General features: G+C 39.7%; 1 protein-coding gene across 2 annotated transcripts; it reads right to left on the bottom strand.

The window, feature by feature from the left end:
* Positions 1-336: 336 nt before the first annotated feature.
* Positions 337-15,530, bottom strand: ralba (v-ral simian leukemia viral oncogene homolog Ba (ras related)). 2 transcript variants are annotated; one of them, XM_023275204.3, is made up of 5 exons: positions 15,383-15,530; positions 4,935-5,116; positions 4,071-4,279; positions 3,137-3,314; positions 337-2,063 (listed from the first exon to the last, which is right to left on the bottom strand). In XM_023275204.3, exons 2-5 carry the CDS (start codon positions 5,046-5,048, stop codon positions 1,941-1,943), a joined length of 624 nt encoding a protein of 207 aa, XP_023130972.1. In that variant the 5' UTR covers positions 5,049-5,116; positions 15,383-15,530; the 3' UTR covers positions 337-1,940. The 2 variants fall into 2 exon arrangements, with proteins under 2 accessions (XP_023130972.1, XP_023130973.1); XM_023275205.3 differs by having other exon boundaries at positions 15,244-15,471.
* Between the last annotated feature and the right edge of the window lie 1,136 nt (positions 15,531-16,666).

Raw genomic sequence — 16,666 nt, 5'->3', positions numbered from 1 at the left:
CTGGTGTGTTATTTGACTAAATCGGGGCACAGGATAGACTCCAGGAACCAAGAAATGACAACCGTAGCATTTCACTTTAGCGGTTAATACCAGTGTAGCTGTGCAGCGTCGAAACACTACGTAGTGTGAGCAGTTCCAATACTTTTACTTGTCAGCAGAGGGCAACCTGCAGCACAAAGTCTACTTGTGGTAACCAGCCCAGATACACTAAATGGGACCAAATATAAATTTGTTATTGCTATGGTTGTAATATAAAAGATGAATTAAGATTCCTTCAGTCGAGCTATTTTCATTTTTGTTTTGAAGACTTGCAGCAAAAAATATTGTGTCCAGTGCTTACAAAGAAAACAGCATTTATTCAGCAACAGTCTTGCTGCAGAGAGATAGAAGCATACTCACAGTAGTAGGCAATAAAGGAAAATGGGGGGCATGTTACACAGAATGGTTTAGGCAGTGGCGGAAACATCTCATTTACCGTAGCACTTGTTTAAACAGTTAAGAAACTGGCACCCTCATCAACGCTTCACTCAAAGACAGTAAGGTAGAAGGGTTTTCTGATAAATGTACATACACTCTGTTAATCAACATACATACTGTACATCCACAAACATAGTTTGATTTTTTTTTGTGATTTTGTTGGCACAGACTGCTTAAAAATCTCCAGCGAGACTCCACTCAGCATGAAGTCTGCTTCTTAGGTATTGGCAATGTAGTGCATGTTATTTAAAAGATCAAGGAAAAAAGGAACATTAAAATATTAGGATTAATATGAAGTTACTGATTATGATGCAGAAGCAGGATGGCCTCCTGGATTGTCAACACCTGTCTCACAGCACAGAGCCAACAAAGGCTTGAACATTACTGTAAAACAGGAAGGAATCTGCACAGTGAGGAGGTTGGAAAAGTCTGGATTACACAAATATGACAGAGCACCATTAAGAACAACAGGTTGCCTTTCTTCTCTTAGTAACTCTGAAAACAAAAGTAAACTAGTAACCAGATTCCGTTTTTCTTCACAGCCTCAAAATTCCTAAAATATGTTAAAAATATCTACATGATGCTCTGTGACTTCAGGAAGAAGTGAAAAATGACTTCAACAGAAATGTGGGGATTTTCAGTCACCAGACATTTCATTTTGCAGCTTTTGTCATGAAAAACTGCAAATCGTCATTTGATTAATTTGTGGTAATCATGTCAAGGCTGATAAATCTGACAATCAAATAAAACGACCCTGTTTGGCAACAACACTTCTGATTGCAGAGCACTGTATGAATCAATGTGAAAAATGGGGAGAAAAAAAATGCTGCCTTGAGGGCTCAAAACTGAAAATATTTGAAAATGCCATTCCAAACACGTTGTGATGTTGCCGAGACAAGAGTCTGGAGAGATCAATGGAAGAGGCCAACATGTTAAACAGACAGGACAGTAAGTGTCATCATTAATGATTCACATATGACAGACAGCAGCATTAGAATTCCTTGTAAATTGATGAACACAGAGTCAAGTGGTGACCACTCTGGCAAAAAAATATGCGGGTTAAGATTTAGAGTCGGTACAGAAGTTAAGGGCACTGTTTACTTGACAAAAACACACTGAACCAAAGTCGAAGGCAGTACAATCGCTGAGTTAAACAGTGGAGAATGTCTTGAGCAGCAGAGTTAGTGTCAGTGGCAGTTTGGTCACTGGCTTACTGTGAGCCATCAAGCACTGCAGTCCAAGTCACAGTCACAACAGTGGTCATCTTCCAATGAGACAAAAACTAAATCCGGTTTCATTAATTAAAACTGGCAACAAAGTGGTTGAGATTGTTCTAAACACTAAACTATAACAAGCTATTAAAAAGTCTAATCAAATTTCATCCAAATGACAATGGCAAAGACGCTCTGCTTTGTTCCCCAGCATTACACTTGTATTGTGGCTTGTTAAGGTCCATGAAGAGTTCAAAGTAAACAGCATCTCTCTCTGAAAGTCTTCTTGTTCTTCTTGTTCTTTCCTTTTCCATTTTTGTCTTTGTTTTCTGACATTTTCTTGCCTCGTACTTCACGCATCAGGTCAAAGAACACCTGGAGAGAAATCAATGAAGCACTTTCACTTACAACTGTCATAACCTGCAATTTGTGTAGTGACGAGAGTGAAAATCCTGAATTTGGATGAAATAAATGTCAGTTTTTAGTCTGGTTCAGTACTTTGCAAAAGTTTTAGATGTCTCTAGTATCTGTGTTCTCGTATCTGATTCGTCCCAAATTCATTTTGCAGCATGACAATGACCTTAAGTCTACAGTCAAAGATCTCTAATCAAAGGCAAAACAAGTATTTCAGCACACAGATGTCATCATTATCAAATCAGAGTGGGATTACACAAAGAGACAGAAGAACTGAGGCTGCCAAAATCTACAAAAGATCTGAGCAGGATCACAGAGATGCTTTGAGCAATGTGCATCCCAAGCACCTTGAAAAACTGCGCAACTGTAACTAGGAGACATGGTGCTGTTTAATTGGCAAACTCTAGATCTCATTTTGGGGCTACAGACTCCAACCTTTTATTGGTATTGCTCTAAACAGCAGAGAGGGCTACTGCATTAACCACAGTGGTGGAAAATAGTACTTTTATAACTTTGGTGTACCCCGTCTTGTGAAATGCAGAGGGCACCTACATGCGCTGCTCACAAAAAAGACTGAAAGTAAAAAAAAAATAAAAAAAAAAAAATCACTCTGTTTCATCTGGGACAAATCTGACATTACAGTGCTCTAGTTTAACTTTTTCAAAATAATATATGGTCCCACATCTGTGAGTACTGCAGCCACCTAGCAGCAGCTACCACAGCCTGCAATGTATGGCATTTAGGGAACACTGGTAAATTGTAATGTCTCTTGATAAGAAGATTTTCAGCAAGTGATGTGTTTTGCCTGTGACAAGGTGGGAGGTGCAACCAAATGAGAAAGTTGGTCGCACTGGTGCTATCCGTAAAAAAAGTTACCCTGGAGCCCTGCATTTAGTTCTTTTCCATGTTTTGTACTTTACATGAAGTTAATAGCTGAATACAAACTATTCACAATAGTAATTCTCTTTGTACTTTTAGTGCCTAAGCCTTCAGCACAGTTCTCTATACTAAATTTAATGTGTGAGCATTCGCACCTTGTCGACGTTAGCTCTAGTTTTGGCTGATGTCTCTACATACTGGACGCCCCACTCCTCGGCCTTCCCACGGGCCTCATCCACAGACACCTGCCGACGCTCCTCCAGGTCTGACTTGTTCCCCACCAGCAGGAGAGGTATCTTGTCCTCTTCTGCCTTCACCCGCAAGATCTGCTCCCTGCCAGCACAGCACAATTTGTAAATTGTGGGCATTTTCATTGGTTGACTTGTGATTTTTGTTTAAAACATAATCTGACATGATCAGTGCTTCTAGAAATACAATTGAAATGTTTTCCAGGTGTCCTAATAAACTGACAGGGAACATTTTTTGAAAGCTGATTAGCAGGAGCGGCACGATAAGTCTGTTGTCAAAAATACCACATTGTTTTTCCCATCCTAATTTACAACATCGCATGTGTCAAAGTGAGTGAGGCTGATGTGTTATACTGCAGCATTTTGCCGGTGTAAATGATCCTGTTGACTAAAATTAGCATGCGAGGTTAACGCAGATGATGTTTTCTGCCACAACACATTCACAGCAACATCCTTCGCTGACATATCATGTAACACAGTACACAAAAACATTGATGCAAAGCTGTGGTGCAGGTTCCATTTTTAAATGCAAAGCTCCTAAGCAATCTTGCTATCTGGATTTACATGAATAATTTAAGGCCACATTCTCATAATACATTTTTTGGACTGTGTAAAAACAACAACAACAACAAAAGAACAGGAAGAAAATGTAAATGGTTCCTGCATACTGTGGATACATTCCACAATAAAAATGTCACAAATGAAAATGACACGTACTAAATCAGTGATCATCATAAGTAACTGTTGGATAAAAAATTTGAAGAGCAAATACCAACATATTGGTCTAAAAGTTAAAGGTGTGAAGCTCTAATAGGTGTCAAATTTACGTGTGCATCAGTACCTGAACTCAGCAGTGGCAGTGAAGGACTCATGCTCTGTAATGGAGAAGACCAGCAGGAAGCCCTCGCCACTGCGAAAATAGTTGTCCCTGATAGCAGCATAATCTTCCTGGCCAGCTGTGTCTAGGATGTCGATCTGGACCTCCTCTCCATCCAGAACCACCTTCTTTCTGTAGCTGTCTGCCTTGGTTGGCTCATAGTCTTCCACAAACTGGGGATGAAAAGATATCTTCAGATATGTTGAACCGTAAAAGAGGCTATAAGCAGCATTCACACGACTAAATGATTCGTGAAGCCTGAGAAGTTATGCAGCTGGTGTACACAGCAACACTGGTTAACACAGACATCAGACAGACAACTGACAAATTCAGCTGATATGCTGCTTGGGAACAGAGCCAAACTGTAACGGCCTCCGCCCTCACTTGAGTGCTGTTGCCACAATAAACAACATCTGTAGAAAAGGAAAGCGAGGGACTTTTTTTTTTTCTACAACAGTTCCAACAACTTTTAGAAGCTTAGCACCTCCGTGATGTAAGAACCACTTTCATTTCTCATTCTCATGTGACTGATAGCAGCTTCACTGTTTTCAAAAAGAACACTTCTTATAATAGTTTCATGTTAACACCTTTTCATTGGTGACCTAATGTAAATTCAGCTTTAAATTTAGTGTTGACTTAGTTGAAGACTCAGACTTTACAGATAAATGCCATCTAGATTACAACATTAGAGTAAATAAAAGTTAACTGACTGGACAAAGCGGTGCAGGTGATTCATGCTCCTCATGTTTATTGTTGAAACGTCTACTTCTCTATCTTTCTCTAAGCAACAGCAGTTTTTAAGTTGCTTATAGGGGTGTGCTGACTCACCTCATCATACATGAACTGCAGGGTGAGGGCAGATTTCCCCACGCCTCCACTTCCCACCATTATCACCTTGTGCAGCGCCAGAGAGCTCTGGTTTTTACTTTTACCGGTAGCCATGACTGGATTCTTCTTTGTATCTTTCTTACACACTCAAACACATGCGCACAAACACACACTGACAAAACCTGTGAATGACAAGGGTGGAAACATATCAGTGTCTCGTACAGTGAACAACTTGCATACATAGATAACACAAATGTATGGACAAGTGCAGGGACAGATGGCAGTTGTTACTCAACAGCTTTCTCTATGACAGAAACTCTCTGTGTGCCAAGGCTCTAGGCTTTGCTCCAGCAAATCTTGAATCTTAACCCCCACCATTTCCATTAAAGTGCCAAATTGCCTACTCATGAATCCTAGAACTTTATAGAGTTCGCCATCAAAAGGTCATTGCTACTGATCAGAAGTAATGAAGCCATCATTCTCCACTGCAAGGCGGCATTTACGAATGCATTAAAATTGGGCATCATGTGCTAAACTCGTTAAAAAGAAGGGAGACGTGACTGGCCATCTATCTGCTCCATAATGGCCCTGCCCTCAGAAGGTGAAAGCTCAGAGTCAATTGCTTTTGCCTGACTTCAGTATCTTCTGTCTGTCAGATACAACTTCCAACAGGGTGCAAACTGACTACGCTGTAAATGCCTGCCTGTCATGTCTTAACTTGCACTTCATTTGGATGGACATGAAACTATTGTATTGACGGTATAAAATGTGCACAGGGTTCAAAGCCAGTCATCAACCTGTCCTTATCCATTAGCAGTATATATTGCAGCCAAGAACTCAATATGTTATATTGTTTATTATATCTTTGACTATAGAAGGCAACTCATCTATCTGACTGGTATGAATAAGCGATGCACAAATTATTGATTCCTCTTATCAAATGGTGAAAACTTTTTTAAAAAGGGAGGTGGAAACCTACTTGAACATGCTGTTCCTTCAGGCAATAGACCAACTTTGCAGTTAGTATCTTAAAACTAAAGCAATGAACAATCCCTCACTCATAGGAAAAAAAGTTCCACAGAATGCATGCTTTCAACATTTAAGCTAGAAGTAGTCCATGCCATTGATTGACATGGCTGTCTAAGTGATCATTTAAACCTTCAGAAAAAGGCTCTGGCATTTTGTCTTGTTTTGTTATTGTTTGTGTCATCTGTGTTATAGGGTCCATCTCGTATCCCACCAAATAGTTAATAACCTGTGTTTTTATGACACAGCAAAACTCAAACACCGTGGCTACACTGACCACGCAATCTATGCAAACTGTTCGGGGAGTGGATGTATGTTTTAGGTGGCGACACCTACAGTACACACAATGGTGCAGGGTTGTAGCAAAACAAGATGGTGAGCTTTTGTTTTGGGATTGTGGTGTCTTCAGTTTCTGAGCCCAGTGCTTGTGTGAAAAACAGAAATGCAAGACGGATCAGTCTTTACGTTTGCAGTCCAGATCCCTGTGGCGAATACATACCACTTATGTGCTGCTCACATGCATGGTATAGTTAGTCTTACTGATTATAATGGAAGCGTTGCAGCACCAGCTCCGTGAATGGTCCAGCATATTCAGCACAGCCACTGGGAAAACCCGTCACTTCTGAATAGCCAGTTGAGAATTCCACTGTTTGATGTCTGATTAATATTCATTACATTCAGTATCCACAGGTTAATCCTCATCTCTAAGTTGGTGTCATCTGGGCTCCACCATTGGTGATCTTGCTAGACACGTCAACAATCAGCAACCACTGTAGTGCTACACCTTGTCATTTACCTATCTTCCTACCAATTAGGAGTAGTCAAGCACTCAGTTGAACATCTGGCAGATGAGAGTTCTGACTAAATACTGTTGCTACAACATGGGACTATTTTCCCCGTTACTGTCTTCCCTTATCATTTAATCTCCCTGTAGAAAGAAAGACTCGTCCCTCCTCTTGGGATGTGACACTAATGGGAGCACTGAGCTGATTTATAGCATTATTCATAATCTGCTCCTCCCTAACAGTAAACATTTCATTTCATACAGTGCCACCAGTCTGCACCGAGGAGAGCAAATATTAAGAAAAAAGCTCATACCTTTCACAATGAGCTTTTCATTACAAATGCAGAGACAATGTCAAAGTCCCATAGAAATCCTGAAACCAGCTATAAACTCTTTGTGTAAAAATCTAAAGCTGCAATATTTCCTTGCACTGTCCAAAACAGGGATGTTAATGGTTCATTGTTAATCGATTATTTGTTGTTTAATAATCTAATTGATTAAAAATCTATTCATCAATAAGACAGGAGACAAGGGACATGCATGTCAGACAATGTATTGTGCATTAGCTGTAGTGCCTGGTTGCACCAACAGATGGAACCTCTTGCTATTTAATGAGTTGGAAGACTGCAGTTTGTTTGCTGTGTTTATATGAAGTGACTGGAAGGCTGTTGCTAAAACTTTGATTGGTGCTCGCAAGCTGAGAGCATTGAGAGGCTTTCGCTAGCAATGGGCCATCATTATAATAGGTGGATTTAAATATCCATACTTGCATGCCATACCGTACATCAGAAAAAGAATTGGTATGTCCCAATGCATACTATTTCAAATGTAGCATATGTTACTACCTCCAGTCGGATTTTGCAGCATGCAGATCAGCATGCTTTTCTGGCCATTTTGACCCACAATTCTCAAATGTGTCACAATGACTTCTACAAGTGTAAACCAACTTGAGCCTCAGAGTGCACACAGAGATGACATTTCACATTTTATACAAATGAATTGGGTGAAAGTTTGAAGTGTAATATTACAAAAAAGTAGTATGTCCCAAATATATGCATGCTACATGAAACAGCATTTAATGTGAGAGGACAGCTGTAGTACATATTTACAGTAAAAAGACAAAGTATACAATTTGGAACGCCGCCAGAGACAGCAGTGAAGTCCTGCAGGGGCGCTGATGTAACTGAGCCAATTATGTTGCAAATATAAAGTTTAAATGGTTAAAATAACATTACAAGCACATGAGAAAACATCCAGTGCACTTAATAAGCTTTAAGGATTAATTGATTATTGATTAATAATGCGTCCGACTATCGAATAAATCATGTGTTTAAATTATGCAACACCAGTCTAAAAGTAGAACGCATGGTTTGCATCACACGAACCACCACTTAACTACTGCAGATACAGCATGACGACAGTTGATGCCGAGGATGTGGCATCATGGTTCCACTCTCCCTGGCCAGGAAGTTAAGCATGACCTGTGCTCTTCCTGTCTTTGTTATCAGTAACCAGACCAGTGAAAGGGCTCATGGGAATGATACCCCCCACACAAGCATACACACAAAACTACACACCTTCTGAAAGAACGTATGTGAAAGTCATGTTTGAATAATTTACTTGTAACCCACTTCCTTGAGCACACGCTCAGACACAGGCTGCAATACTATAAATACATCAATGCCACCAAATAAACTGAGGGAACAATAAAAAATGCTTAGTGTAGAGTTTCCAAAGGAAATTCAGACAGCAGAGGAGGGGTCCTGTCAAACTTCCACCAGCTGCACTGCAACACAAGTCACATGCAAGGTGAAAATGGAGGGCACTGGCAAAAGGGAGGAGGAATTAATATTTAGGCATGACCCAGATATGGAACTGGAGTTGGCTTGGTACTGGTCCTTTTTAGGGGACGTGGGGTTACAGAGAAGGAGGGGTACAGTCTAACAGAGCACTCTGGTTGCTAGGCTCCTGAAATATAGATGACACCAGTGCAGTGTGGGCAACAGGAATTCATTAAGATTCCCTTTGGAAAATGGCCCAATGTTCCATCCACGCTCATTTTAACACTTTGGCAAGGATGCACTAAGATTCGATAGGACTCCCACAGACACTAATAAAAGATTACAGCAAACATATAGTGTGAAATAACCCACATTGATGCTGCCAGGCCATGCATATAGGACATTTTCTTAAAATGCTATGACCTCCAATCAGCCATTCTTATTTCTATGTATGCTTTAATCAATGAAGCATTAGCAAAAATCTGCTCTTGTCAATTACAATTGTTATCATTTAAAAAACTAGTCCTATGAAGACCAAAATTCTGACTGGTATTTGTTCTTAAAAAGCCTAAATGTATCCTCATGTTTGTCTTTGTCTTGAGAAGTACTGCAATCTAGGATATACTGGTACAAATAAGCCATGTTAGGGACAGTGATGGTCAATTTCAGTGTCATGAACTGGCATGCCGAGATTCCACTCAGAGGAAAGCGGAGCAAGCGAATTTATCCATGTGTGTGAATCCAAGACATCTGAGCCATACTTGCACAGAGCCTATGGATGCACACTCTCTCTCTCCATTCCTGAGATCCCAGGGGTGAGGGGATTTCCTCTCCCCATCTGATGAAGAACACAGGGGCTTTTCTGGCCCAATAAAAAAAACCTCCAAATTCCAAGGATCTGTAAAGGAGATTAGCTGTTTCTCTCATCTCAAAACCAGTCACCTGAGTCAATGAAAACACTACAAGGTGGTTTGGTGACAGTGTGGTTGAATAGAGACACTGCTGTGCGGAATGGCGCTATGTGAGGAGAAAAAAATCTGCCGAAATGCTACTCAAAAATATTGTGATATTCATCTGACACTACTAATTCTTATTGTATTCAAACAGATCCTCCCTTAATAATTTTGCTGGCAGAAAAGCAAAACTCTAATGCAACAACCGCAAATCAACTCTTGCTGTTTCCCACCCAATTTCTACCACTCCTAGACTGAAATTTTTCTTCTACTCCAGCAAATATGATGGGGGAGGTTAGCCCTTGGACTCTGGACAGCTAACTACCTAACAAGTCATAATTAAAACTAGCTATGGCCAAAACAATATAACCCAGTTGAGTCACCTCAGTCATGAGGTAACCATAAGAATAGATCTTCTGTGACACACAGCGACAGGAATTCCAAGATCCTAAGAGTTGTTTATCACAGAGTTACCAACGATGCATAATTCAACAGCAAACTGCTGCTGGGTTGTTGTAGAAATGTGTTTAGTCTTTAAGATATAGCAGTTTTAATGGTCACCACCAGCAGCAATCAGGAAACGATTTAGTCTACTAAAAAGACGGCAAACAGCAACTAGGAAGACATTTTCAAAAAGCAGCCCGCAATGCATACTAACAACCCTTGGCCAGGAAGTGTACAGAGGATCCTTTGACAAAACTGGGCAGTGGAGACCTAAATCCTCACTGTGTTACAATCCTTCCTACTTCAGCAACAGTAAGTGGACTGCTTCAACCCCCCCTCAAAAAACATTTCTATTCTAAACCATTTTCTTTTCTCATTCATATGGAAATTATCATCAAGGTGCAAACAGTGCAGTGCTTACTGATCCCCATAGTGTCAGAGCAATGACTCATGCAAAACATGGATTTAGCGCTCACACAGCAGACATCCTTTCTAACCTCTCTGCTGACACCGATGATCTTCTCCAAACACTTGTGTCTGTCCTATTACCTAAGCATTCCACTAGATTGATTCCAGACAGACAGAAAGAAGCATTCAGATCTCAGCACACATTTACTCACAAATCTATTTGTTCCTGGTGAGCAACATCCAACTGCCCACCACTTATCGCCAACTTGCAATATATATTTTTTTCCCTTTTGCCTGCCAGAAAACACAACAGGCTCAGTTATGTACCACCTACACCATGGCAGAAGCCTGTGGTGCTATCATGGTTTAAAATGAGGTAAGTTGTAAACCATGACAGCACTGCTGAAAAAAACAACCCAAAATCCCCACAGTTCTTGAGCCACGGCTCAGACGTGTTAATGGAGTCGATGGTGCAGGTAAAATTCAGTGCTTGACACTTTCTCTACCATTCTGAAAAAGGCTAAATGGTCAGCCTCAAACTGCTGTACAATACTTCCATACTGGAACCACTGGAACCATGTAGCACATTGTAGCCTAGATATTCACATACATAGGTTTCCTGAAATGACAAGGGAAGTAACCTGTTATGTAAAATCAAATCTTCCGTCTTTGCCACCAGTTTTTACATAAATGTGCACCCCGAAATACATTAATAGTCTGAGACAGCCTCCCACTCTGTGTTAGTGAAATGATGGTCTTGTCTGGAGGAGTACACAGCACAGTCTGAGTGCAGGTGTTTGGCAGTGAGTGGATATTAGAGCAAAAAGGCTGAGTCAAGTAGTGTGTGGTGACAGACATCTCCAAGCTCTCCACATACCCAAAAGTAAGGTTACCCAAATCCTATATTGTCAGGATCTGAATATTAACATGACACAGTAAGGCTAATGACATTGCCAAATGATCAAACACTTACTTAAAAGACACTTACATAATTAACGTAATAGAAATTCCTGATTCAAATTCTCTACCTTAAAACATTGTTTAATGAGCTAACTAACGGTATCTGTACAGCTCTGTTGCACTAAGAGTGGACAATGCATATCAACTGCACAAATTGAAAATGAAGGAAAGAAACTGGAGCAAACAGAAAGTGAGACCGAGGTCTTACAGAAAAGCAGCTGTTGGCTTGCTTTACCTTTAGCCATGGCTAACTCTGCTAGCTTTGTCACAGCAAAGGGATTAGCCTAGAGCTAAATTTTTGTGTTTCTATAAAGGTATGCTGCTGAATTTTACTCAATCAATTCTGTAGTGGCAGTGCATCATTACAGAAATGTGTTGAACATAACATGGACATAATGTAATTAAGAAGGTCGTGTTGTTTTTGTTAAATGACCTCCATGTTTCTGCTATTTAAATCTTTCCAAGAAAAAGTCTCTAATGTAATCAAAACATAGCGGAGGGAAAAGATTGGTTTCTTCTCGGGCTCTCATAGTAAATTAGGGACTCTTGTGGATGTGAAACATAGATACAATTTTAAGGAGGCAAACAGCCTACACTGGTAGACTCTGCAACAGCCTACCTGAGGTAAACATGCCCTTAGGCACTGGATGCCAGCAGTGAGTTACAGAGAATTAATGCCTCAAAAAAGTTGAATTATCAAGTTCTGCAAACACATATTTGCATAACTTGTTCCTCTTCCTTGTAGGAAACAGGATGCAATGTTTTAGATGGTCCCTTACACATACCAATCCAATGCAACTCATTTTCACTAACATGCTGTACATAACAGTTTATGTTTTGTGAGACGACTAAATGCAAAAAACAGCATTTTTTTTCACTCTCAGTAAGTAATTAACTGACAGCCACACAAAATATATGGAGCCCTCTTTGCCCCTGCTGACTAAAGCAGACAGTTGATGATGGCTAGGTATGCACTGACCTCATCTCTATCTCCCCTGCACATAATCACTCACTTTGCAAGTTAAGGAAAAAAATAAAGTAATTCTGCCCTTGCCCTGTACTTCCACTGCCAACATCATTAGCAGATGGCTTTTTGACTCCAGTGTTATCACACACTAAGAATCCAGGTCATTCAGGAACCTCATCAGAAAATGAAACACTGATCTGAAGAGCAGGTGAAGCTCTTTCATGTGAGCTAATCAGGATGAGGCCAAAACAAAGGAAAAGAAGTGGAACACATTTACCATATTGTGATGAGTTGAGGTAACAGGAAGGAACCGCATGTCTTAGTATTTAAAAAAATATATGACAAGACATGGTTGGTGAGCAGAGACAACTTCCAGTAAGAGTGGGCCAAAAAATAATTCACATAATCACAATCCTTATCTCCAAGGATTCTGTAATAATTCACAAATACGAAAATCATTTGGACACATTTTATATTTAGTATTTACAACTTGAGTGTGCTTTGGCAGACATAAACTGAAGGAAGAACAGAAGTTTGGAACGCCTCGCTTTTTTGTTGTACGTTAATCAATAATCATTCTGAATTATGGATCAACTCTGAATCAGATGTTCTTGAGGTTGCCAGAGATTCCCACCTTCAAGGCCTTTCTTCATCTTTGATATCATTTCCTTGTAGGTGTATATCTATGAAGAAAACTGTATCTTTGCCAGAATCTAACACAGTCCAGTCGTAGGCTTTTCCATGTAAACCATGAAACAGTTTTCGATAAATGAGGTAACTACATGCTATGGTGGGAAGAACAAAAAATACTGTGTCAGTGTACCCATAAAAATATCAGACTTCAGTAGTTCCAAAACAAACCAGATGGACCTCTGCAAGACTGTCAAACAATTAGTGAACTGGTTTCCCTGAATATGCTGTGACTGAGCTGAAATCAGCATTGTGCTCATGAGTTGTTTATGCGGGGTTGGTTGCTCGTAATTCTAGGAACAATCATAAAACAGCAAGCTTTTGCATCTCCTGGGTTGTTTAGATTAGGCATTAGTCACCCTTGAGTCACACAAATCTGGATGATGAATTGTATTTGGTCACTTTCCTGTGATAGGAAAGCAGAATTGGTATTATTAATTAGATGGAACAAGCGTGTGTTACTTGGCAAACACTGTCTTCCTCCCACTCAAACACAAGCTGATAGGAACTGAAAACATTAGTCATCTCCTGTACGGTACACTGTCTACAAGTCAAAGGCTAAGATTTAAAGATTTTGCTATCGTTATTATGGTATCTTAGGTATGCCTCTTTTAGATCCCTGTAATCCTCTCTTAAATGTTTCTAAGAGTAGAACGAAAACATATAAAGATGCTGCATTCTTTGTCATCATAGCTTTCCAGAGGAGATTGATTCAGTAAATGGATTCAAATGAAACCTTAAAACTAGTTTGCATTTCAGTGGTTTATACACAGTTTCGTGTAATTAACTGGTATTTCATTTTATTGTATTTCACTGCCTTATATCTTATCGTTATTTTTTAAATGTCTATATTACGCTCCTATTATTTATATAAAGCATTTTGAGTAGAACTAGCGCAATTAACTATGCCATACAAATAAAGTTATTATCACAGCTATGGAAATAATCATTAGACCACCGTGATCACCAGTTTCGGCCTCTTCCTTTGTGGTTCTTGGTGGACCCTCATGACATTTTTTCTTCTTCTTTCCTGTTTTGCTCATTCCAAGCCGGTTAGCAATGGCTCTCTCACTGTATCCATCTTTATTAAGCACCAAGGCGACTATCTTCCTGTCTCTCATTATAGGCATTGATGATAATTTACTTTGGATTATCTGTTGACATGACATATAACGCGTATGTAACAAAATAACAGTGACTCAAACACTGTTTTTAGTCATCTAGTGTGAGTTTTGAAATGTAGTTATTACCCACTATGGCAGAATTCTAACAATAATTGATGCTGATGGCCTGTTTTGTGAAAGAAAGAAAGGAAGAACGAAAGAAAGAAAGAAAGAAAGAAAGAAGTGGCCTAATAATTATTTAACAGCTGTATAATAAACACTCTCTAATTTGACTAAACTTCTACCTCCTTTCAGTTTCTGGACTATTTTGAATTAATATACAGTGACTTAATAGTCACCACTTAAAGGAGACACTGATTTCCAAAGCACAGCCCAGAGTTCAACAAAGATCTAACTCTGTACAATGAAGGAGACTAAACTTTATGATTAAATTTAGTAGATTAGCCACAGAGGACCAACATTATGACAAACAGAAACTGACACATTTGTCTAATAGTCATTTTGGGGTAAAAACTGCCTTCACACTGCCATTATAGAAACTGGTCGTTGTGCTGACAGTTGGAATTACAATGACATTAGCTGTAAAACCCCTGAGCTCGCTTGGGTGTGTCATCTCCTCAGAGGAAAACTTTTCAGCTATAACCACTTAAGAGTGATTCACGACGGGAATATAAATTACAGCTGTTCATTTTTTTTTTTTAAATCAACTGATCATCGTTAAGCATTCGAACACATCCATGTGACATTTGAGAAACAGGTGACTGAACTCTTAGTTTACACATCAACATTAACACAAAAAGCTCATAAACACGGACTTTGGTTAACGCCACTACCGTTATTACTACACAACCTGACTGCACTGCAACACCACAACGTCCATTAAACAAACGCTAACACACACAAACAGTAGTTCACTAAAAAAAAAAAAGAAAACTGACCGAGCTCCGACAAATAACAACAAATGTCCACATTAGCGAAGCTAAACAGCAGTTAGACTAGCTAATGTACGGTAACTTACCGACGACTAGCGTGACGTCTAATGTTAGCCTTCTGTTGTAGCCTTTTAAAATGGACACAAACAGCAGCTAGCTAACCTAGATAACTAACATAACAAGATACTTATACTAGCCACTTATATCCAAGAAAAATTAAGAGTTTTGGACCCATCTTACGTTAAGCGGTCCCTCTCTGGGTCCACTGGTCGCTCAGCCTTCCTTAAAACAGGTGTGGTACCGCTACTGCTTCTGTCTAAAGGCCCTGTGAAGAAACACACACTTTATCCACGTCAATAGGAAAGTTGTGAAACCTTACCAAAGCAGGATTCGTATTTCTGCTCTTGGTTGATGCTATCTTGCTGACTGCATTAACAGCGCAAACCGAGGCATTGGCTCTCCAAATACAAACCGCTCCTGCAACAAAAGCCCCACCTTCAGGATGGAAAAACTACAGATGCCAGGAAGGGACATTATTGTGGCCTCTCCCCAACCAGTGTGCCTCCGTGTAGTTTGGTTTTCATACAGTGTGTTTTCCCTGAAGGAGTCATCCCGTGTCAGTTCACACACAATACAGGAAACATGTGGCTGCACCGTCTCATATTCTGTTCAGTGTTCATAAATATGTTTAATTTTAAAATAGGTTCACTGAACCTAATTTGCTAGAAACTAAGTTGTGTAAAACATTTTGGCAGCATTTTGAGAATTTCATATTTTTTCATACCTGGGAAATTCCCTATTTTGATTCTTTTTTCCCCTTTTATAAAAACGTCTATACTAGGGAAATATATGTGGAAATACACCTCCCAGTGACATGAAATTTGATGAGGACATGTGCTATACTGTTTTCAGCAGATTCAAACGGGTAGTATTTAATTAGTGTCCCTTGAAAATGGAACAAGCACAGCATTTTCAAGTGAGGATTTTATTTGGGCCCCAGATAATTCTTGTAAATATAAATATATGGATGTATCAGTATCAGGTGTATCAAGCCAACATTCCACTTTTTAGTTTTTTTGCTATTTTGACATGATGAAGTGGTGATGTGGACTTATTTATAGGACAACAAAAGCTGGTGCGCATAAGGGTCTATATACTGTCATTATAAGTGCAAAGATTCAAGCTCTTTCCATGTGGTTTTCATTTTGCAAAAACTTATTTGGTCTTATACGAATGCTCTAGTGTATGTACTTGAAATTAACGCTGAACAGTGACACCGATTATAATCTCATGTTTGCTGAAACACATAATGACAGGTGCTATAACAAAAGCACAAGTGAAACAAGACACCAGTGCTATACTAGAGGCAGTAAAGGAAAACTACTGCATGTAAAATAACTGTCTCATTCTTTCATAGTTTTACATTTTATTTATTTGCAGAATGGAAAGTCAAGTTAGTTAAGTTTGTATTGTTTTCCCCTCCTTGTAGCAGCTGTAGCTGGGATGGTGACTATTGGCACCAACAGAGATCATCACATGGAGGCCACTTGAGTGACGCAGTTGCCCCACTTGGGTGCATAAGCATCAGCCTCACATTCTCTTCCTCTTCATCCCTATCAGTGGTAAATCCAGCCACCACTTACTGGGCTGCGTCATTCAAGTG

Source organism: Amphiprion ocellaris, chromosome 11, assembly GCF_022539595.1.
Source record: "Amphiprion ocellaris isolate individual 3 ecotype Okinawa chromosome 11, ASM2253959v1, whole genome shotgun sequence".
NCBI classification, from domain to species: Eukaryota; Metazoa; Chordata; class Actinopteri; family Pomacentridae; genus Amphiprion; species Amphiprion ocellaris.
Note: the sequence above shows the minus strand (reverse complement) of the source record. Positions and strands in the feature narration are given on the sequence as shown.

Excerpts from the sequence above, each read along its gene's own strand:
- ralba (XM_023275204.3), bottom strand. The coding sequence starts at position 5,048 with ATGGCTACCGGTAAAAGTAAAAACCAGAGCTCTCTGGCGCTGCACAAG. Across the intron at positions 4,280-4,934 it reads TGCAGTTCATGTATGATGAG|TTTGTGGAAGACTATGAGCC; the intron begins GTGAGTCAGCAC and ends TTTCATCCCCAG. Across the intron at positions 2,064-3,136 it reads CTAGAGCTAACGTCGACAAG|GTGTTCTTTGACCTGATGCG; the intron begins GTGCGAATGCTC and ends ATTTCTCTCCAG.